Source organism: Labeo rohita, chromosome 17 (assembly GCF_022985175.1).
Source record: "Labeo rohita strain BAU-BD-2019 chromosome 17, IGBB_LRoh.1.0, whole genome shotgun sequence".
In the NCBI taxonomy this organism is placed as follows: Eukaryota; Metazoa; Chordata; class Actinopteri; order Cypriniformes; family Cyprinidae; genus Labeo; species Labeo rohita.
Genome location: NC_066885.1, coordinates 24,983,106 through 25,008,872, shown reverse-complemented (window position 1 = coordinate 25,008,872; position 25,767 = coordinate 24,983,106). Strand labels below are relative to the sequence as shown.

General features: G+C 35.5%; 1 protein-coding gene across 1 annotated transcript in view; it reads right to left on the bottom strand.

Annotated features, from left to right (window-relative positions):
• Positions 1-25,767, bottom strand: part of slc25a21 (solute carrier family 25 member 21) — a 123,464-nt gene that overhangs the window by 2,506 nt on the left and 95,191 nt on the right. The window contains exons 4-9 of the mRNA XM_051134031.1: positions 24,612-24,695; positions 14,480-14,546; positions 11,110-11,169; positions 7,656-7,763; positions 7,370-7,534; positions 2,487-2,668 (exon numbers count right to left, since the gene is read on the bottom strand). Coding sequence (XP_050989988.1) covers positions 2,487-2,668; positions 7,370-7,534; positions 7,656-7,763; positions 11,110-11,169; positions 14,480-14,546; positions 24,612-24,695 — 666 coding nt within the window. The remainder of the gene's footprint in view (positions 1-2,486; positions 2,669-7,369; positions 7,535-7,655; positions 7,764-11,109; positions 11,170-14,479; positions 14,547-24,611; positions 24,696-25,767) is intronic.

Genomic DNA, 25,767 nt, shown 5'->3' with positions numbered 1-25,767 from the left:
CAGAAATTTGGAGGGAAAGGTTATTGCGACTTTTTATCTCTCAATTCTGAATTTTTTTCATGCATCTTTGAGATATGAGGTCAGAAATGCGAGATATAAACTTGCAATAGTGAGAAATAATGTCAGAATTGTGAGATACAAACTCACAATTTTGACTTTTTTTCCTCAGAGTTGCATAATATAAACTGACGATAGTGAGAAATAAAGTCAGAATTGCGAGAATAAAATTCGCACTTCTCACTATTTTTCTCGCGAATGTGAGATAATATCTCACAATTCTGACTTAACTTTCAATTGCATGATATAAACTCACAATTCTGTTTATATCTGGCCATTCAGATTTTTTTCTCACAATTCTGACTTTTTTTCCTAGAACTGTGAGATATAAACTCTCAATTGCGAGTTATAAACAATTCCTAGGGGGAAAAAGACATTCTCAGAATTGCGAGTTTATATCTCACAATTCTGACTTAACTTGTAATTGTGAGATATAAACTCTCATTTGCAAGTTATAAACAATTCTGAGGGGGAAAAAGACTGGTACGTTCTCAGAATTGTGAGTTTATACCTCACAATTCTGACTTAATAACTTCTAATTGTGAGATATAAACTCGCATTTGCAAGTTATAAACAATTTTGAGGGGGAAAAAAGACTGGTAGGTTCTCAGAATTTCAAGTTTATATCTCAATTCTGACTTCCAATTGTGTGATATAAACCTGCAATTCTGAGAAAAAAAGTCAGAATTGTGAGTTTATTTCATTAAAAATATTGTAATTTGTGCTTCGAAGATTAATAAAAGTCAAAGGTTTGGAACAACATAAGGCTAAGTAAATAACATCCCTTTAAAACGTGATGCGTTTATGTTCTTTTTTGAGCTTAAAATTTTGTATGAAAAAGAGCAGCATTAACATTGTTTAGAACATCTTTCTTTGTGTTCCACTAAAAAAGTCATACGGGTTTGGAACAATACAATGGTAAGTAAACAACAGAATTTTCTTTATTTTTAGCTGATCTATTCATCTGTCTCTCTCTTTCTCTCTCGGCTCGGTCTGTCTGTGATGCTGGAACAGGTATAGGGCACTAATAGCTGATTTTGTTGCGTACCTGCCCTAATGTGTTCAAGCTGATTTCTGGCAGTGGGCCTGGCGGTCTCCCTGTCCCCAGCCCCTGTCCTCTGCTTGTGCTGGTGTTAATAAGGCTTGAGCCACTTCCTCTCTGCCCCGCTGTCTGATTAGACTGACCCGCTGAGCGCCGCGCGCCTCGTTAGGACCTGCTTAACGACGTCTCCCATAGGGACCACTAATTAGCCAGGACTGTGTCGTGTTAGAGGGCTGGACAGGATGGGGTACCCTCTCAGCACCCCTAAAACTAAAACAGCTTCAGTGTCTCTCTTTAACTCTCTCTCACACACACACACACACACACACACCCTGCCTTGGCCAAGATCAGGCCTCAATTTTTTGCCCCAAATAACAAACGAGTTGCCGTTCCCTTTGTACAGAGTGAACGGGGCCAATCAAAGCCCTGAAGGGCCATAAAACTACTGATTCTCTCTCACAGCTTCCCATGAGGCCTGTCAATTCAGATGGAGAGAGAGACAGAGAGACGCTGTAGGCACTATTAGAGTCTCCACTAAGAAACAACAGCCCACGACAGATTCAACACACTGTTTGCACAATGAATGTACACAAGTTACCTTCGCATGCCAGCTGATCTCACGCTTGTTGCATAAGGTCATATTTGAAATGCTGTATTTGTCATCAAATGTTAAATATTTATATATTATAAAACATAAATAACATATTTAAAACAACAATAACAAAAGCTCATATGGTAGTCCCTTTATATTTTTCTACTTTATGGTTAAAAAATATATTTTAAAATTTATTTTAAATTAGAAATGAAAAAGCATACTTATCACAGATATGTATGCAAGTCATTGTGTATAAATTGAATTTTAAATTCATTTTTGCTTTATTAATAGACTTTATTTAAAAAAAAAAATAATAAAACACTAATAATAATATATAATAAATAATAAATAATAAAAATAAAAAAAAAATCTGCCTTATATCATTGACCCATTATCACTGTCCTGAGTTTTAGGAAGTAATATGCACATGGTAAAACAGATCCATATCCAGTTTACAGAAAAAGTTATGTAAAATTTATGTAATTCAAACAGATTCAATTCAAATAGAACACAAAAGAAGTGACACAAAGTACATCAGTGCTCATTTTCATAATTTGTCTAATTCCAGCATACCGCTCAGAACAAAACATAATTACACTGAGGTTTAGAGGTTTGCTTAAATATGCTGGTTGTCAAAACTTGCCCTTTTGTCCCCTGTGGGCAAAGGATAAACAAAATATGTTGTATAGTTTTTCTTGTAGTTGAACTTCATGGCAGTTCTGGTTGGTTTAGTGCCTCTTGTCGGGTGTAATTTTGACACCTGTAATTGTTGGGTGATGGTGTAGGTCTTACCCCTCCTCACGGTACACAAGACCCATGGTCTGAAAGCAGCTGCGGTACTTGATCTCCCCTGGAACGGGCTGAGGACCCTGGATACGGCTTTTAGCGACATCAAAAGGAATGTTCACACAGGACGAGACTGTTCCTGACACCAAACCGATTGCAAACTTCCTCATGAATTCCAGTCGAGGGTCCTGGTATACAGAAAGACAGATAAATAGAAAATAAAGAGAGCGAGAGCTTTGCTATAGCATGGGAATTACTTGGAGTTTGTTTATAAGATCAACACACATTTCCTGTATTTAAAGGGCACAAACAATGCTTTAATGCCTGCTGAAGATGGAAGGAATAAACTAAAGTTAAAATAAAATTGTGACATTAAAAAAGTGGTCTGAAAATCTAAAAGTTTACTTTTAGATGTAAAGTTAAAGGTATATTCTACAAGTTAAAGACAGCCCTTGTGGGAAGATGATGAATTTTGACTTGTCACTCACAAAAAAATAAAAAGAAATTAAGATTTATACATCATCTGAAAGCTAGGATATCTGAAAAAAGTAAAATAAAATCTGAAATCTGAGGATGCAAAAAAAGTAGAGAGAGAAATTGATTGAGAAAATCACCTTTAAAGTTGTCCAAATGAAGTTCTTAGCAATGCATATTAATAATCAAAAAATAAGTTTTGATTTATTTACTGTACAAATTTACAAAATATCTTCATGGAACATGATCTTTACTTAATATCCTAATGATTGCTGGCATAAAAGAAAAATTGATCATTTTTACCCATGCAATGTATTTTTGGCTATTGCTACAAATATACCCGTGCTACTTAAGACTGGTTTTGTGGTCCACACACAAGTTTATGGTGAGGGCCTCACAAATAAAACTGGTTATAACTTTACAGAAAAGTGATTTTATTCACACTAAAATAATTTTAATACACTTTTTGTTAATGTCTTGTTGCTACATAATTAAAATGTATGCCCCATTTACTTTTATTGTAAATGCTTCAATGCACTTAATTTTTTTTTCTTTCATTAAAAAATAAGGGACAAATCTACATAAATTGCTGAAATAAGTCTTGTAGATTGCGCTTAACTGGACTATTCCTTTAAAGATAAAACAATAACTGTTGGATGACAGTTTTATAAGCAGAGCCATATTATTCAAAATTCTGAGATAATACTTTAGTTGATATGAAAATGCAAATTAAGGAACACAGAGACAGTGTAGGGAGATAAAAAAAGCTAATGAGGAGAGATATGAAAATGTGAATGGAAAAAAACGCAAGCGAGCGATCGAGCAAGGGAGGACTCAAGTAAGAAGTGAAAGAAAGGGGGCACAGAGTCAAGGATGTAATTGCAAAGCTGAAATAAAACCTCAGATCATTTTATGGTAGCGGGCCACAGATTAGAGTTTCATGAGAAGAGCGAGGCTTTGCTATTGGCTGTAGCGGGTCACGTGACCAAGGGCAAACTTTGGGAGAGGATTTATAAACAGAGTTCATGCAGGCAGACTGGGAGGCATATGGGGACAATTTGGGTAATTGGGCTGCGACTCGACACTGGTGTATTACTGTACCGAAAGAAGCCCGAACCAGCGCAGCTCTGACATCTAATTGGCCAGGATATTTTTTACAAATGACAACAGCCCAGCAGCGACACGCAACATCGACAGCTAAACCTGAACATCACATTGTAGGGGAGGAGCGTCGATGTGTAACACCAGCGCTCCGCCTTATGTATAGTTTCCACACTAAACACTTCCTTCAACGCCATTACATTTGGAGCACACTTTCCTGACGTTCACAGAAAAGAGCGGTTTGTTTCATAGCGAACGCTCTTTAAATTTCAGTGTCTTTGTGGGATTTGGGTTGATACCCCTGGAGAAGGATCACTGATTTGGATCCTAATCCCAAGTGAATGACTGGCTTCTTTGAAAAAATACTGAAGAAAAGTAGATGCTCCACCTAAAAAGCCAAGAGATATTTTTTGTTGTTGTTGCAATAGACAGTCAAATCAGGGTTGGTGAGCTTTGCCCCTTTTGCATGATTGAGTGCTGGAGGTTTCTGGCTTCTCGGGCACTGATGGTCTTAGCACCAGATGAAGGGGAAATACTAATCTTCAGTAGGACTTCAACTGTAACTCTCCCCCAACAAATACCTCAGTCTGCTTCCAATTAGTTCATTTGAGTAAATCTAATGCTCCAGTTTATACATGTGGAGCAGGCGTATGGTAACGTTTCCATTAAACAAAATTAACTTTTGTTTGGGAGTTGAGCCCTGCCGGATGTGTAATCTGAACCTTTGAGGATGTGATGGAGAGCAAACAGGGAAGGTATTAGTGAGGTTTATCTTAGCAGCTCCTCTCCTCCTCCCTCTCCTTCTCTTTCTCGCTCTCTTTTGCTCTGTTAATGTGCATGACTGATCCCTCCTTTAATTTGCTATGCAACATGTTTAGTCATCAGCCTATAAATAATATGTATTAAAAAACCTTTGTATTACTTGCATCTTGCAAGGACAGCAGCCTAATTCAGTCGCTATTGTCTGTGTGATGTTAATCAAACAACAAAAGAAAGCCAGAAAATCACTCGCTGCTCTTGACTCAGTCACATTAGTATCCCTAAAAAAAGATTAAACTAAATGTATTTATATAAATATGCCTGCTTGAAAGAATGAAGAAAGCGGTAAACAAGTTGGTATAAAGAATGCATAATTAGCCTATATAACCGCTGGTATTTGATTAAAAAGAAGACCATGTTCTTGTTTCTTTATGAGAAGTGGTTTCATTTCATTTTAATATAAAGGCATGTTGCGTGTCACAGCAGTTAAATCTGTGTCTATCATGATAAAACCTTAATATTAAACCTATACAATGAGTTTGGTCATTTTAGGGAAATGCTTAACCCTTTAACTGTCACCATCCGCTCTGTGGGATGCCTAAGTTTACTTCACCATATTACAACTAAATTCTAATCTAATTATGGCAAACTATACATTGTTGAAAGTTTAAGGCTCCTAAGTAGATATTTTACCATATTTTTGTGTTACAAATTATGTAGGAAAAGTAATAGATTAATATACACTACCGTTCAAAAGTTTGGGGTCAGTAAGACTTGTAATAGTCTTTAAAGAAGTCTCTTATGCTCATCAAGGCTGTATTTATTTGATTAAAAATATAGAAAAAAAAAAAACAGTAATATTGCAAAATGTTTTTACAATATAAAATAATGTTTTTTATTTTAACATACTTTAAAATAGAATTTATTACTGTGATGAAAAGCTGAATTTTTATCAGCTGTTACTCCAGTCTTAAGTGTCACATGATCCTTCAGAAATCATTCTAATATGCGGATTTATTATTAGAATGATCAATGTTGGATAATATCAACAGTTGTGCTGCCAAATATTTTTTGGAACCTGTGTTTTTTTTTTTTTTTTTCAGGATTCTTTCATGAATAACAAGTTTAAAAAGTAAAGTGTTTATTCAAAATATAAATATTTTATAACAATGTAAATTATTTATTATTAACTTTTAATAAACTTTTAATTATTAACTTAATACATCCTTGGTGAATAAAAGTATTAATTTCTTAAAAAAAAAAAAAAAAAGAAACAATAAAAATGTACTGACCCCAAACTTTTGAACGGTAGTGTATGTCAAGAGTGCAACTTAAAAAAAAATCTACATCATAACATGAGTTCTGACATTTGTCACACTTTCTTTGTTTCCTTGTTCCCTGTCACGTTTTAGATATCATAAGAAATTATACATCATTATACAACTTAAAATCAAAATTAATCCTTTGAAAGGCATTTTAAAATCAGACATTGCATTACCACGGAAAATGTACATCAAAATCATATTACAAAATGTTTTCATTCGTGAATTATAAAAAGTTAAGTCTGGATAGTGCATTTTTATGTCTGTGTTAAAAAATGGGAGTGACAGTTAAAGGGTTAATGAATGCATTACACTGTAACTAAACTCATTAAATTTTAGCCAACTAAATCTACTGTAGATTTAGTCAAATAAAATCTTATATTTAGTTGACCTAAACTAGACTAAAACTAAAAGCAATTCAGATGACTAAAACTAAATGGCATTTTTGTCAAAAGACTACGACTGAGACAAATCAAAATTTGCTGTCAAATTTAACACTGCTTAGCAATGCATATGAAGTTTTAATATATTTACTGTAGGAAATTTAAATATCTTAATGGAACGTGATCTTTACTTAATATCCTTATGATTTCTGGCATAAAAGAAAAATTGATCATTCTGACCCATACAATGTATTTTTGACTATTGCTACAAATATACCCGTGCTACTTACAACTGGTTTTGTGGTCCTGGGTCACAAAAATGCTGTTTGTGCAGCAGCAGTATGTCAATATTTTTGTTTTCTATGTGCACAAAAAGTATTCTCATAGCTTCATAACATCACGGTTGAACCACTAAAGTCACATGGACTATTTTAATGATGTCCTTACTACCTTTCTGGGTCTTGAATATCTTAATTCGTGTTCTGAAGATGAACAAAGGTCTTACAGGTTTGGAACGACATGAGGGGGAGTAATTAATAACAGAACTTCCCTTTTTAATGTTCTATGAATGTGTGTATGTTTCCAGTAAATATTTTAAAAAAATCTAATTTTCCTCTGGATCACATCCTTATGAGTTGTGAACAGTAAACATGTAAACAGTTAAAGTTAGCTGTTTTGGACCCTTTTGACTTTCAGTGTATGAACAAAAACAACTGAAATATTCCTCAAAAGATCTTCTGATATGCACAGAACAAGGAACGTCATACAGGTTTAGAAAGACATGAGGGTGAGTAAATGGATGAACTTTCATTTTTGAGTGAACTATCCTAAAACCTGACACTTTGTTTACCTGACTGGCAGGTATGGCATCTTTAACATTGAAGTAGAAACCAAAGTAGATCATGTTGAAAACGCCATGCCGTCCTAGGGTGGAGGTCAGGCCCTTATTAAGCCCACGGAGACCGAAGCCGTCTGTGTTTATAATCGTTCTAGCCTGTGCAAATGTAGAGGGTTGCTGCATGGAGAAAACAGAGAGCAAAAACATTAGGACCCTCAAAAAGAATGACTAGACATTTTGTGACAAGACAAAGGCAAAAACAATACCAAGACGACAATTAACAGCTGCAGTCTCTTACCACTTTGAATGAATCCCTCTTGGCCTGTAGGCTCACTTTCACTACTTCAAATGGATTTACAACCAGCGCCTCGGTTAACCCTGACCCCAGGCCAGCCACAGAGAGAGCCTAGCATATTGAAGCAGGCAGAATTACATTACAAGAGAACATGACGCCACATGATAAACGAGAAAGACACAAAGACTATAAAGAAAATTGCTTTGTGTTTAATTCAGAACAGACTGTATTTTTTAAATGACCAGTCAACACTTAAGGTATGTCGCACAAATCCCATAACTCAAAGGAACAATGCTACTGTGACACTTAGCCTTTTAGAAACGTGTTTGTCCAGACTCAGAGCTTGTTTTAACTCACAAATGAATGAATGAAACTGCCACCGTCAATCATTCTCAGAGGTTAGAAAGGAAACGCAGACAGGAATCAAAGATGAATGAACTGGCTCAGACAAAATGACTGGGACAAAGATAAATTACTTCATATGTTGCAATAACAGCTCAACTCAACTTTATGATGCCGCAAAAGGTGCTATATTTTCATACTAACTGAACAGAGAAGCAATGGCCCTATAGTTCACCAAATTAACAGAAATGTTTATTTTAGCACAGTTCTTTTTAGTTTTTTTTTTAGTCAGTTTAATACTTTACCATGCCATATTAATTTGTTGCACATTTTATACTGACTACAATGTCTGGTTGCAGTGTTAGACTGTATCAGGCACAAATTTTGTTAAATGTATGAAAAATGTATGCATTGTGTGTTGGTTTTTTGTTTATTTATTATTTATTTATTTATTATTTTTATTTTAAATTATTTTATTTTATTTGTGATCCTGGACCACAAAACCAGTCGTAAGCAGCACGGGTATATTTGTAGCAATAGCCGACAATACACTGTATGGGTCAAAATTATAGATTTTTATTTTATGCAAAAAATCATTAAGGTATTAAGTAAAAATCATGTTCCATAAAGATATTTTGTAAATTTCCCACCGTAAATATATCAAAACCTTATTTTTGATTAGTAATATGCATTGCTAAGAACTTAATATGTACAACTTTAAAGGTGAATTTCTCAATAGTTTGATTTTTTGCACCCTCAGATACCAGAGTTTTAAATAGTTGTATCTCAGCTAAATATTATCCTATCCTAACAAACCATACATCAATGGAAAGCTTTCAGATGTATAAATCTCATACAAAAGACCCTTATGTATTGTTTTGTGGTCCAGGGACACATATAATAACCCGTAGCAGATCTATACAGGTGGAGCTGGGGAGGTGGAGGGTTTCAGAGGTACATAAACCGGCTTGTGCCAAATAGTTTAACGCTATGAATATCATCAGTTTGCGTTAACGACCCATTGACCCTTATGATTGGTTTTGTGGTCCAGGGTCACATTTAATTTTTGTTTTAGAAAAAAGTCTCTTATGCCCACTAAGGCTGTATTTATTTCAGTAATATTGTGAATATTATTACAATTTAAAACAACTGTTTTTTTTTTGTTTTTTTTTTAATATATTTTAAAATGTAATTTATTCCTGTGATGATCATCTTATTATGAATATTATATTTTATTATTATCAATGTTGAAAACAGAAACTGTTACTTTTATCTATTTTTTGTAACAGACAGTATTACAAATGACAATTTTTTCCCCCTACATGTTAAAATACTAAATATCATATCAAATTATAATGTCATATATAGGCTATAAAATCTGCAGTACATATATACATACAAGGAATAAATACTTGACATACATTTAATTTAGTTAACTGTTAGACAAGGGGGGAAAACAGTGCGACATGTAACGTAGCCTATATTTGCTGAGTTTCAGTTCAGTTTTGTGACAAAAAGGAAAAAAGCGACATTCTATTTATTTTTTGTTTAAGCTGATTTTGCTGGTATGAGGAAAGCTAAAGTAATTGCGCCGGCGCACACAAACACAAAACATACATGAGCGCGCCCGCCTCACTGTGTCACTGTAGAAACGCGTTAGCATTTGGATGCATCGTCAATATAAAAATACTGTGCAATATTTGGATTTGTGCCGAATGAGAAAGGTAGGATACAAGAGCACAAAGCTGCATTTCGCAAACAGTTGAGTGCGCAAGCCTTTAAAGTAACGTTATACTCCTTTGTCAGTGAGAGACGCGTTCAGAATCAGCACACGGTCGCTGTCTAGTGGGCTTTGTTTTCAAGTGCACAACTAGTGGCATTCGCTGTTCTGCGGGCGGTTATCAAACAGAGTTGAATTACTGCGGGCGCCCCATTCTGGATTGAAAGTGAATTGTCTGTATTCGTTGTAAGGCCTCATGCACCGAACCGAGAAGCCCGTACCGTGGCGGTTCGGTACGAATACATGTATCGTTACACCCCTAATATATATATATATATATATATATATATATAACATAGTTAGTGAATTGGTAATATATTGCACATTTAAATTTAATTTTCTTGTCCTATGTTTCAGAATGTTTACATTACAATCACTCAGTCATCATTGTGGTGCATCTTTATCTTATCAATTCAATCAACAAACATTTCTGTTAGTAATTTTGAGGAAGATTAATCCTGCTATACAGACAAATAAAATATGCGGTAGAGTTTTATTCTTATCATTTGTGGCTTTTCATTCAAGCACTTGACCTGTATGTCAGCAGGCTTCAGGCCTACTTGAAGAGTGACAAAGGAGATCTTTGAGTGTGTTTGCATAAGGTGAGCTGGGGATAGTCCACACCCACACCCACGATTAATACAAAATTGTGTGTGTGATGATTACACGCGCACATTTTGTCTTTTTGTGTGTGTGTATGCGTAGCCATGTATACAAGCTTGTGCATACACCGCAAGACAGTGTGCAAGCCCCATTATTCATTTTCTGAAAACCGGACATCTCCTTGACTGTGTTTACAGTGCCAGCCATCCGCTCTTTCAATTTTTATTTGTCATATTACTGCAAGTCTTCATTAATCATACAGAGTCGTTTTTAGCTGGGGGGCGGAGCTTAATCGCTCTGTTGAATTCACTTACGGCCTTGCAGACGATCTCTCTCAACCTCCCGCCTCTCACACACTCCGTACATCAATCTTCCCAGCGCCTGTGGGCTCTGTGTGGATTGACATCTCTAGCTAGGGAGGGCGGAGACAGGTGTGATTGATAAGGCAGGTGAATGTTTTGCCTCTTCGTGGCTGTTCGACGAGGCCGTGGATGCGAGATCCGCTGCCGGGCTCAGCCGTCAGGCTTGCTGCCACATTGATAGACTACTGTCAAAGTAATGGGCTATCTTTCACACGCCTCGCTGAGCAACATTCGTCTCGATTGCACTTCGTTCCCGCTGCCAGCACGCCATGTAATGAGGAGAGTGCTTCGCTTGACTGTGTATGTGATTGTGTGTATAGTATCAATGACTGTGTGTGTGTGTACATCTCGCTTGTATCAGATGACTTACCATGGCGGGTGATAAAGGAGTGAAGCTCAACAGCTTCTTGTACTGCTCAAAGGTAAAAAACTGCAAGAAAGATCAGGACAACCTGTCAGGAAATGTTTTCAGACGCAACATGCATTCACATACATGCACGCAGACAAGACGAATGCTCACACCCTAAGCAAACACAGCTCAACTGCATTGAATGTGAACACTCAAGCTGTCAACATGACACTGAACAAACACAAATACACACATAGATGACTAGTAGGACGATGTATAATTCTTCATATTGGTAAAGATTTGCTCAGCTTGACAGATATTAGAAAATAAAACATTCAGCAAGACTGATGGAGGCCAGGGCCTGTAGAATAAACCAAGCCTGTTTAGTAGGTTTAAATCAACAGACACAGAGCATCGTGGATTCATGGATCATTGTTAAATGAAAATTCTGTCATCATTTACTCATGTCGTTACAAATCCGTTTGATTTATTCTGTGGTACACAAAATTTCCAAGCTACTCTTTTCAATATAAAGTGAATGAAGACTGGGGGCATCAAGCTCCAAAATGACAAATGCAACACCATAACACTTTTGCACTATATTCCAAGTCTTCCTAAGTTTTACAATATTTCTGTGTCATGAACAGAATTTAAATAGTCATTAATGGAAAATCTCAACATACACCCTAGCTCTTCTCGTTCACTTTTTTTCAAAAACCCTTACCTTGAAAGGTTCACATTAAGTTAAGGAACATATTATTACTCTAAGGAACTAATATGCACTTTTTAGGGCTAAATAAGGTACAAAAATGTCCCTTTAAGGGGATAGTTGACTCAAAAATTAAAATATTCATTAATTACTCCCCCTTATGTTTTTCAAAACTCGTAAGACCTTCGTTCATCTTCAGAACATAAATTAAGATATTTTAGATAAAATCTGAGAGCTTTCTGACCCTGTAAAGACAGCAACACAACTGACATGTTGAAAGCCCAGAAAGTTAGTGAGGACATGGTTAAAATAGCCCACATCAGTGGTTCAACCTTAATTTCACAACGCTATGAAAACAAAATAACGACTTTATTCTTACGCGTTTGAAACGACATGAAAGTGAGTAATTAATGACTGAATTTTTGGGTGAACTGTCCCTTTAAGGGTAACTGCCCCAGTGACAACCGTTTTGACATTTTTTTTTCTGACAGTGTTGGCAAATTATAGAGTTTAAGTTTAAGAGACTAAAGACTGAAGTTAAAGAGGCAATGATGCACAATTTGCTAACGAATAGTGCTTTTGAGTCTTTTTTCTCTGAACAGGTTACTCTAACTCAAGTTGTATGATTAGTTCACAAATTGTGTCAATAATCAAATGGAGTCAATGATGCAGTTGCGGCAGTTACTCTTCATTTTCAATAAATAACAGCTTACCTTTCAATCTGTTCAGCACAAAACTATAGTACACTTTTAAAAATAAAGGTTATTTATTAGCATTGATGATTCCATAATATCCATGGAACATTTTTTTATTAAACAAAAAGGTTCTTTACAGTGGAGAATGGTTCTTTAGAGTGTTAAAACACACTAAGAAGAATATGACTTTTTTAAGAACTGTCCACTGAAAGGTTCTTATATGGCATTGCTGTGAATATACCGTTTTGAAACCTTTATTTTTAAGAGTGTATGGACTGAGAAGACTAAGCCACAGAAAGTGTACAGTATAGACTGTTTATAATGTTATTTTGTCCTTTTTGAGACTTGAGATACTTCACCCAAAAATGAAATTTACCCCATGATTTACTCACCCTCAAGGCATCCTAGGAGTGTATGACTTTCTTCTTTCTGAGGAATACACTCATTGTATTTGAATGTATAGTTATATCATATTATAGTTATATAAAATTATACTAGAGTTATATCAAAAAATCAAAAAATGTCCTGTGTCTTCCAAGCTTTAAAATGGCAGTGAATAGGTGTTATTTTTCAGTAGTCCAAACAAAGTCCAATAAAGTGCATCCATCCATCATAAAAGGCCTCCACACAGCTCTGGGGGGATAATAAAGTCCTTCTGAAGCGAACTGATGCATTTTAGTAAGAAAAATATCCATATTTAAAACTTTATAAAGAGTAATCTCTAGCTTCCGCTAACTGACGTACACGTTCACGAGAGAGTAGCGTTCCAGAGGATGACGTAGAATGTAGGTGTAGCGTAAGCTCTGATGAGAAGTGATAAACACGGAAACAGAGGAGAGAGTAAAACAAAACACCAGTCATGATTTAAACAAGGATTTATAAAGAAAAATATCAGAGGATTTCGATTTAAGCCAAGAGGAGACTGGTTTTCCTTTGCAGTACACAAAACTTGGTTCTCATGAGACTAGCATATTTCCACCAGAGCTTATGCTACGCCTACGTCATCTGCTCGAACGCCGGTCTGTCGTGAACCTGAGTATGACAGTTAGCGAAAGCCAGAGATTTCGGTTTATGTTAAGTTAAGTTTTAAATATGGATATTTTTCTTACAAAACACATCGATTCACTTCAGATGGCCTTTATTAACCCCCCAGAGCTGTGTGAAGAACTTTTTATGATGAATGTATGCGTTTTATTTGACTTCTTTTGAAATAACATCCATTCACTGCCATTATAAAGCTTGGAAGAGTCAGGACATTTTTTTATATATAACTCCAGTTGTATTTGTCTAAAAGAATAAAGTCATATACACCTAGGATGGCTTGAGGGTGAGTACATCGTGGGGTAATTTTCATTTTTGGGTGAACTGTTTCTTTGAAAGCTCAAGTCCTCATGCAGTGGAAATGACTGGTATGTTATGCAAAATTTCAATTTTTGCGTTCCACATAGCAAAGACAGTCATATGGGTTGATGATAGAATTTTCATGTGAATTTTCAGGTGAACAAATCCTTTACGGTAAACTGTTAAAGCATGTTAAGTGTACCAGTCCAAAGCTTTCCAATAATGGAGATAAACCCCTTCCAGATGTTTTCTAGATTGGAAAAGTGAGACATTAATGTGCTCGCTCTCCTTACAGACACCCATTTCGAGGTGCCCATAACCTACAGCCTAAAGCTACAGTGAGTTCTCATCTAAACTCAAGAGTGTGTATATGTACTGTTTATACGTGATACTAACGTGAGGCCGGTAGCAATCTTTGGCCATGTAGGTCAATATTGGGAGTTCTCAACAGCAAACACATGTGGCATGACGACAAACATGGAGAGGGAATGAGTGTTTTTGATCCTCCTGGCTACAGCCGGTACGTTGAGGACATACGTATGTGGTCTGTGTGGATGTTTACACTTGGAAGGCCAGGTTGCAAAGATCAGAGTGTGTATGGTTTAAGTGATGAGTTTAAGCTCAAATCAAATGTGGTTCCTGTTACCTTCACTGCTCTCTTTGGGGTCTCGGCCAAAATGGGGGGAAGGATGCCTTTGTAGAAGCCGTACACTCTGTTGAGGAAAAAACATCACCCATCGGGTTTGAGGCACGTGATAAACAGACAAACAACATTTAAATGACTATTTGGCCAATTATGTGTGTGCAGTAATGAAACAAAAGATTTGTTTGCATCTTGGACAGAAAATTTGATTCAGTGCATAACTGTCAATACAGTTTGACATGGTAAACATCAGGCTAGGCTCTATGGGCGATTTGCGCCATTATGTACTGTAGCTATTAATGTGCTAACCCTCTTACCACTTGATTTTAGCATCATTACAAAAATTCACTGACACTGTGACACCCAAGGAAAACCTGACAAGTAAATAATCATTCCATTTTCTCAATTTTTTTTCCTCAAAAACATTGTTGTGTTGACTGCATTTATCAATCTTAATAACACGGTTACTGAAGTAAGTAAACATTTAGACGCTTTGCTAGCAGGCTATATATAAAAAAAAATAAAACAAAGCTAAACAACATTTTATATGACTTGAGTTTGATGATACATTTTGAATATGGCATGGAAAAATATTTACTGCATAAATTAATGAAGCAATACGGAAGCACAATAGAAGACAAGGGGACAGCTTTTTTTAAATAATAAAATTAATTAAATAAAATTAACAACAGAGCTATTATATTCAACTGCTCTTTATTTTCAGTTATACTTACAACTAAAATGCCTATATAACTCAGTTGCACATAACATAGTCGTCACAAATACCTGTCTTCATGCCAGATTTACATACATAATTACAGTATATAATTATTCCATGGTCTGTCTGAATACTCGATTCTGATTGGCTGGCAGGTATGCAGTAAAACCATTTAATGCACAGGTCAGTTTAATCACCATTCTATATTAATGCACAGCACACACACACACACACACTTTCTCAAAAAATCTCATTCTGTATGATTTATAAGCTTTTGTACCCATGGGGACCACAAGCCAGTCCCCACAATGTCAAAAATTTCAGGTTTTACTATCCTTGTGGGGACATTTGGTCCCCACAATGTAGCAAAAACCAGTACAGACAGACAGACAGACAGACAGAGGCCAGAGATTGCACTGCGCACATACATAAACGCTTCCCCGCGATTCTCATTAATAAAATAGCCTAGATACTAGTTACATTATATTCCTCAGCAACGAGGTGGTACAACTGCTGTTTTTGAATTAATTAGTTGTTTGTAGAAAGAGACGTGCAGACACGCAGCAGGTAAAACCCACAACTGTCATCTCTCTCTTTCTCTCTCTCGCCTTCTCTCTCTCTCGATTGATGATTTATTGAAATAAATGCTATAATTCATTCAAATAAATGTGATCTTACCGCACCATTTCATCTCTGTGTCTGATTTGATGCTGGCAGAATGTCAGAGATAATGTGCCATAACGGAAAAAAATAACTGTCATTTTTAACCAAATATTTTGCTGCAAAGAGCAATACTAGTTTTAACTTGTCTTCACGTCAGGTGGTTATTAGCCTCCATGTCATGCGTTTAAAATCCTTTAATGCACAGCAAACCGTTGATTATCCCTTACATAAACAAGCTCCTTTTTAGTGTTTTTTTAACAGCTAACTAATGAACTGTGAACATTGGTTAACTTTCCTGAGGTAAATATTGTTCACAAGCTGTTTTACTGGCATATTTGCACGACTGAAACACTGATTGAATGATTACATGACACATGATCAATTTTGTTAAGCTATACTGGATCTTTCAGCATGCCTTTTGATGTTCATTCATGTTTATTTTGTGCTATAACTTGTATTAAATTGGACGAGACTTGCGCTTCACGCTGCTGCTTGGTTACAACAATCTGTCTCGTTAAATTTAAGAGCGTCAAAACAGCATTCGTTGTTTGAATTTTGTGATAGAATTGACAGAATTTGAAAGATGAGACTTTCAAGCACAAAGCTCTTTGAGATTATAGAGGGTTTGCACTTACGTCACGATTTGGTCAGTTACCCAGATACGCGGCCATACTGGCAATACTCAGATGTAAACAATAGAATGAATTGCATGTTTAATGTACTACTGAATACATTGTTCTGCTAATTTATGCCATCTAAACCACAGAAAAAATGTCTGGAAGCTGCTAAACCATATAGAGAAGGACTTAAAACTTTAAAACTTTAATGTGTCATAATGTCTTAAGGACATGACCTTAAGATGTGAATAATTCTTGCAACCATTTCACATCATGACTCATGACACATAGGAATGCTGAATCCTAGTTTGATGTGTGAATACTATGAAAATCCACCCCCTTTACCATGCATTGAGCTCAGCTTCAGTTGTAATGCACTACTGTTTCCAGGGTACTGTTTCCAAACCAGAACAGGTTAAACTGGTCCAAACACACAAACAAGCACTTGTAAATGAAAAACAAAAGCCCTCAACCAAAGGAACTACATTTTTAGGTTTTCAGTGTCTAAAAAGATTAAGAGAGCTTATTATCTCTTGGCACTAGTGTCAAAACAGGTGAGATTCTACAGCTTCTGCTATATAATTAATGACGAGTTCTTAAGAACGCATAACTGTCACAGTATTGCTTTTAAGAAAATAGCTTTAAGGGATACTTATCAAATAATAGAGTTAGAACTGCAAATAGAAGTAGACAGGTATGATAAGCAAATGAACACAAACAGTCTTTGTCTTCCAACAGCACTATCACTAATATCTTTTCTCGTTTGAATATACATAGAAAGCTGAAATATGTTTGAGCTCATCTAGATATCAAGGCTACTTGCATAACCGTTCGTGATACGGGGGTTAACGTTGCAACGGCAATAATTGTATATCAAACTGTGGATGATCCAAATGTGTTAGCCTACCATGCTGTATCTTAACAGAAAAGATTACTAGAATATTTTCTTCGATTTTAAATATCGTACAGGATCTCATGGACATTCACAACCAAACGCTGACCAAACTAAGTGTCCGCATTTTGAGATTCCAGTCTGATCAATGCTTCAGCACGTTCTCACCAGCCCTAAATGCAGACATGTGCACCTTGAGAAGCAGACATTGTTTGGAGAGCACATGTACTTTTTCTGAAGCTGAAACCTGACTCTGTTATGCTTTCTGTCAATCTGAAAGTCAGGACAAGCCCGAGCAAGGGAAACACCTGAGCTTTTCTTCTCGCTTCTCATTCTCTTATACAAAAACCATGCAGTATGGTAAAGAGCTAACATTTACCTAGAATTGTGCGTGTTGTTTCGGTATTGTCGTAATATGTCAAAAAGAAAAGGTCTGTCATTGAATTTATTGTGGTGTGATACATTTGGTTAGTAGGAACGACAATAAATATTGATGCTTGAAATCAACGGGTCATTCTGCCTCTTTTAGAGCTGTATTAGCTAAAGTTTATTGAAGACTTGCAATCAAAGAAATCAAAAGACGATTTCATTCTTTGAAGTCCATGCAATGTTCATTTTAAGAATTAAAGTTGATAATGAGGATTGTGCAATTTTGTTTAGAATGTGGAAGAAGTTTATCTTAAAATAAAAAAGTGACAACAAATTGAATCAACAAATTGAATCACCCCTCGAAAATGTTCTATGAAATGTCTCAAAGGTGTTTAGGGCTCTCAAAAAATTAATCAATAACATTATATGCTTATTTATCAAACATTTTGGTAATGCAATACAGTTAAGGTAATATTATAATATAACAACACATCATATACACTATCAGTCAAAAGTTTTTAAACAAAGATTTTTAATGTTTTTTTAAAGAATCCTCTTCAGCTCACCAAGCCTGCATTTATTTGATTCAAAGTACAGTAAAAACTGAAAAATTTTGAAATAATTTTACTATTTAAAATAACTGTTTTCTATTTGAATATATTTTAAAATATAATTTATTCCTGTGATTTCAAAGCTGAATTTTTAGCATTATTACTCCAGTCACATGATCCGTCAGAAATCATTCTAATATTCTGATTTGCTGCTCAAAAACATTTATTATTATTATTATTATTATTATTATTATTATGTTGAAAACAGTCGATTTTATTATTATTTTTTTGATAAATAGAAAGTTCAGAAAAACAACATCGAAATCAAAATCTTTTGGAACATTATACATAACTTTTGATCAATTTAAAGCATCAAATAAAAGTATTAATTTCTTTAATTTCTGAAGACTGGAGTAATGATGCTGGTAATTTAGATTTGACCACAGGAATAAATTACATTTTAAAATATATTCAAATAATATACATAAATGTATCAAACAACATTACAATATTGTGAGCGAACACAAACGAACACTAAAAAATAGCACATTAACCAATAACTTTAACATCAATAACATTAATAAGTACTCATAACATTAAACATAACATCAACATTGTTTAAAAGAAATAATATTTTTATTTTGCAAGGATGCATTAAATTGATCAAATGTGACAGTAAAAATACTTACAATGTAACAAAAGAGCCTAGATTTCAAATAAATTCTTTACTTTTGAACTTAAATATATAAACTATATTTGAAAAGTCACTTTAAATTGCAAAATTATTTTGCAATAAGTAATGTCGCCTTCTTTCAAAAACATTAAAAAATTTTCAGCGCCAACAGCCTTGTGGTTAGTGCGCCGACATATAGCACAGCTGTGCTTGCGGCGACCCGAGTTCGAATCCCGTCTCGAGGTCCTTTGCCGATCCTGTTCCCCTCACTATGCCCAGTACTGTCCTGTCATCTCTCTACTGTCCAGTCCATTAAAGGCCCAAAAAAGCCCAAAAATATAACTTTAAATTATAAAATATAAAAATAAACAAATAAATGCTGTAAATCAGTTGTTGTTGATTCTTATGATAACTAATGGATTAATCAATTGTAAAATCTTAATGGTAAATCTTTTCTAAAAATATTTCCTGATAATTTAAAAGCATTAAATTGCCATTACAAAAAGTATGTCAATTTATTGTTTTTGAATGCAAAACCATTGTTTTGTTTGCTCTTGGAAAGCTTGGTGTGAAGCATTCTTGTATGCTCAAAAAAAAAAAAAAAGGTTTGTAATGACATTAGAGCATTAGAGCACTTTCATTTTTGGTTGAACTACTGCTAACAGCTTAAGCCTCAGATCAGGTAACATCCACGTATTAGATGGTTGATACATCCCTGATTTCTCAGTATCAGTTCTAGCACGTATTGATATTGAACACACGTGTGTGTGGACAGGGTGGACAGAGTAGCGTGACAGCTGCATGTGAACTTCTGTCGTTGTATTGTGAAAACATGCCCCAGCAGTCAACAGAGATGTCCTCGGCTGATTTAGTTGGGGTGTAAATATTATCGTTTCTGCGAACAGAGATGAGGCGATTAGCGAGCGAATTTGCCCACGCCGTGACCGCCACTCCAAAGCCTCTGACCCGTGGCTAATTACTACCACACATCTCATCGGATGACAAACAATCTCGATTTCACCAGCATCACGATGTGTCAGACGTCACAAGCCTCACTTGTCAGGTGGAACGGCAACAGAGAGGCATTGTGCCGAACGAAAGTGTCTGGCGGAGTGGGACCGACATGCAGGGCTTTTGTCTGGCCGAAACGGAAGCCCCCCTCCCGTCGCCCCCCTTGCGGCGCATGCAAACGCCGGCCGCATGTTTCCCGGGTGTGGTCAGTCTAAGAAACATCAGGTGGTGAGATAAAGCTCCAATTTGTTACACACGCACTTAGGACCCCATTTGACTACGCCTGGTTTGACTATGCCTGAATGCCAATTTGACTCTAAATGTAAGCACGCAGTTGGCCCTCATAAGCAAATGCTCACACGTTTAGGTACATGTGGGTCCAGCTGCTGGAGTTTGTATAGGTGTGATTTGTCTTTGATTTGCATCAAACCCCATTTCTCCCATTCAACTCATAGCCACATCCTTCAACATAACAAAAGCAGAGGAAGGAAATGATACATTAACCAAATTGGATAATGAGGCAAAATGTTTGATCCCTGTTATGGGACCGACCGTCAATGAATCACTCGGCTGCTGACGGGGAAACGTATATGGAGTATTTACATTTTGCTCTTTATCTGCTCTAAGAAAGTGTACGCTTGAGATCTTACATGCTGGACCGGGTGACTTTCAGCTTTTCCTGTCCTATCCCTTGTCAACAACCTGAATGCTTGATCTGCAAATATTGTCATTTGCCTCTCGAGCCTTTAACCTTGACATTGGTTCGGGGCGCCACAACGGCTCCAGGCTCATAAATCAAGGAGCGAGGAGATGAGAAGCAGGGACGTTTCTTCAGCTTTGGCTTGAAATCAAACATGACAGACAGAGTAAAACAACACCAATTCATCAGCTAATTGCCTCCAGTGATTAATGCAAAAAAGTAGCTCAGAAACTGATCTGATCATGTAATGACATGTATGCAGTCATTCCCACACTAATGTTTAAAATAATGGCTAATACGTCAGGTTTTCTATTTGGTCTTAGAGATAAATAAATGTGTGCATCACTGTGTTTGATACACAAAGGTATTAATAAAAAAGCACTAAAAATGTGGCAACTTCAGTGGGTATGCAACTTAAAGCCATAAAAGACAAATATGGTATGAATTACATATACACATATATTTACTACAAGAGAAAAAAATTCTGCAATGTGAAGCAACATAAGCCTTCCTTTTTGATGTTTACAGGAAACATACAGTCATACAACATTCCTGTTTGGAAATTAACCGACTAAACACAGTCAAAAACTTCAAAGAACTCTAAAATTATTTAATCAATATATGTTATTATGCATTTTATGTACAACATAAGAATTGCATTATTTTATAGAGATCCGGAAATTAAAATCATGCTGAATTTTTTAAATCACCACAAAAGAAGAAAACATCTTGTCCATGACCTATATATTGTCTATTCATAGTAAAGTTTAGTAAAGATTAAAGTAAGATTTTAATGTTTTTTAAAGAAGTCTCTTCTGCTCACCAAGCCCGCTTTTATTTGATCCAAAGTACAGCAAATACAGTAAAATTTTAAATTTAAAATAACAGTGTCTATTTGAATATATTCAATATGTAATTTATTCCTGTGATTTCAAAGCTGAATTTTTAGCATCATTACTCCAGTCACATGATACTTTAGCAATTATTCTAACATTCTGATTTGCTGCACAAAAAGATTATTATTATTATTATTATTATTTTGAAAACAGCAGAGTAGAACTTTTTCAGGTTTCTTTTATGAATAGAAAGTTCAGAAGAACAGCATCTATCTGAAATAGAAATATTTAGTAACATTATAAATGTCTTTATCATCACTTTTGATCAATTTAAAGCATCCATGCTAAATAAAAGTATTAATTTCTATAATTTCTTTCCCCACAAAAAAAAGTACATATACATATACACTGACTCCATCTTTTGAATGGTATAGTGTATAATGTTACAAAAGCTTTTTATTTATTTCAAATAAAAGCTGATCTTTGGATCTTTTTTTTCCCCATCAAAGAATCCTGAAATAATGTACTCAACTGTTTTAAATATTGATAAGAATTATAATAATAAATAATGTTTCTTGAACAGCAAATCAGCATATTCGTATGATTTCTGAACGATCATGTGACACTGAAGACTGGAGTAATGATGCTGAAAATTTAGCTTCGATCACAGAAATAAATTTAATTTTAAAATATATTCAAATAGAAAACAGTTGTTTCAAATAGGAAAAATATTTGTTTTTGCTAGAAAGAAGACTTCTTCATAAAAAAAAAAAAAAAACAGTAAAATCTTACTGTTCAAAAACGTTTGACTGGCAGTGCACATTTAAAAGAATAACTGCATTTCAAACTTCAAAGTGCTTTGAAGCCTTAGCAACTTACCTGCTGCTCAAAACACCAACAAACTTGTCTATAAATAACCGGCCAAGACACATACTGTGAAATAATTATGCACAATCAGGCTATTTATGTATGTGATCTAAAACTATTAGTACTTTCTTTCTATGATGATTCACACATGCTACATCATGACGCAAGTAAATGTTCATAACATTTCAAACAGACTCGGAGCCAATTCACAGATGGATCTCCAGCTCTGAGCTAATTGGTGTGTGGAAGCCCAAGGGCTCGAGTTTCTACCGCACAGAGGGGAGGACTGAAGCAAAATATGGACCGAGAGCAAGAGTGTAATGCTGGCCCATACAGCAAGAGCATGTTTATTTTCAATAATAATTCCACAACAGTAACTCCCACCACCATTTGTGTAAATTAAAACTAAGTGGTTCAGCCTGGGGCTGATCATGCTACTGGCTACTGTGTGGTGATTCCAGCCACAGCACAAACAGTCGGAGGGTGATAATTGGTTTTAGAAGAAAGAAGAAGCATAATCTGCAGGGGAGGCCTGCGGGATGCAGCCGATGACAGCGCTGTGGAGAGGGAAAGTACGATGGATCTCACAACAGCCAGCCAGAGCCGCTCCGTCAGTGTCACCTGGGGCCACACGGGCGCGTATATATTCTCACACCTTGCTGCGGATCAGCTTTAGATCCACTGTAAAGCTGTCATCTTGCCATAAACAGAGCTTTCTTTCAAGTCTGCACACTGTCTGGGATCTGACACGTGCTTCATGTTGTGTGGCGGAGGGAGGGGAGGAAAAACTGAAAGGAGCGCAAATCAGTTGGGGAAGGAAAATAAAAAAGGAAAAAGAAACAGATAAATCTTTGCCTCAAGCACACTACGTCATATGTGTGATTTCCTATGAGCAGAGGTAGTAAACATGACACATGTTGAGCATGCTTAATATAAACCTATGACTGCACTTGCTTGTTCGAGATTGACATACTGCATATTTCAGGGCAGGTGGGTTTAAAGTTTGTGATTTTTGTACAACAGTTTTACTACTCAAAACACTGTCTGTCATCAGGTGTATGTTGTTATCATGCATACAAAAATATGTACCTAGTTTACACTGAATACATGAAAACAGCAGATGGGAAGTACCGAAAGAAAACATTACAAATCAGAAGTGCCATTCATACTTCCATCCAAAATTAAGTTATAAATTACAAAAGATACAAAGATTGAAAATGAATGGTGATGAAGGTCAAGGTCAGTATTTGATATCTTGAAACTGTACCACTAGTCAATCCCATATTATATAATATAAACTGCAAAGTTAAGTAGGGTGACCAGACATCATGTTTTTCCCAGGAGAGTCCTGTATTTCTATTTTTAGTGTTTTTAGGGCCTGAGCACTGCAGTGCGAGGACCCTTTTGGAATTGCTCCATTTATATATACTTGAATTTCAAAATGTCTTTACATTTCAAAATAGGTGATCAAAATGAGCTGGTAGTATAGTGTTCTGTCATACGAGAACAGTCTAGGTGAGGTAGCCAAGCTTGCCCTAAAACAAAATTACCATCCATTCACAATTTTACAGAGTAAAGTTATAGATTAACTTGCAGTTAGTGAAGCGGGATACGACACACACCAGAAGCATGTGCACGATCAGCACAGACACATACTGTGAAATAATTATGCACAATCAGACTATTTATGTATGTGATCTAAAACTATTAGTACTTTCTTTCTATGATGGTGGGTGAAAACTGGATGTGTGTCAGTGTATGTAATATATGCTTAAAGGGACAGCAGCCTATTTGAATACCTGTGTCAATAATGTTAATCAAACAACATAAGATGTTAAATAAATGCATACATGTTAAACCTACTGTATTTGAAAAACGTATATGTCTTATGGTTTGTAATTTGCTTCTTTGCTCTTTTTTATATGTGACCCTGGGCCAAAAAAAAAATATGGGTCATTTTTTTTTAAATTGAGATTTATACATTTACAATACATTTATATTTATAAGCAATGCATATTACTAATTAAAATTTGAATTTTGACATATTCATGGTAGAAAATTTACAAAATATCTTCATGGAACATGATCTTAGTATCTAAGGATTTTTGGCATAAAAGAAAAATCGATCATTTTGACCCATACAATGTATTATTTGCTATTGCTACAAAATATGCCCATGTGATTTATGACTGATTTTGTGGTCCATGGTCACATTTAACAACAATATTTATAACTTACCCCTCAGTCCGAAATATCGTTCTGAAACAGTCTCCAAGGCCTTTATAGCTGTTTGGGTCACCCTTCCCTCTCTGGATTTGAAACCTGAAAAATTAAAATATGTTAATATGTCACCATTAGACCTGATTTACACAAAATATTATGCTACAAACCTTGAATAAGAAATATTAATACATTTATTAATACATCAACCAGTGAGCTCTGTTCCACAGATAGCACACTATTGGTTTATAATCACTTACAAAAATGTACAATGGTAACTTACTAACCTAAATACTCCTGTAATATAATATTATATAAGAAATATAATAAAATACTGCTGTAATAAAACACACACACACGTTTGTTTTTGTGAATTGTGGGGACTTTCCATAGACCTCTGTAGTTTTTATACTGACCAAACGATATTGTCTATCCCCTAACCCAACCCTAACCCTAACCCTACCCCTTATAGAAAACATTGCATTGTTACATTTTCAGATAAATATCATTTACTGTTTTTAATCATTTTTTTTTTAACATTGTGGGGACCGCAGGCTGTTCCCCACCATGTCAAAAATTTCAGGTTTTACTATCCTTGTGGGGACATGTGGTCCCCACAAAGTAGCAAGAACAAGTACACACCTACACACACACACACACACACACACAAACAAACAAACATGTTCACTCCAAAAAAAAAAAAAAAAAAAAAAAAAAAACTAGGTTGTTTCAAACCCAACTTTGAGTCTTTTATGGACTAACCCAACCAATGAGTTACATTTTTGGATTACATTTTAACCCAAAGGTTGGGCTAGTCCAAACCTTACCCAAAGTTGAGTTGAAAGTTTTTTTAGAGTGCATGCACACACACACACATTACGAAAAGAGCATTTGCAAGAAAAAAACAAAAAAAAAAAAAAACAGAACGACAAATAAAGACACAATCTTACAAATCTTTTAACTTATAATCTTTTACAATATTCTCACTCTAAACAAGTGTATTTCATGCATGTGGCTACATTTCACAGATGGGAAAAAGCCAAATAATATCCACAAGAAAAACAATGATTAAGAATTTATAAATTCTGGAAAACATCATTGCCATACATACATTATGCTCAACATTCCTCTGCTTAGATGAGTGAGAGATCATAGAGCATGTCCACCATATGCT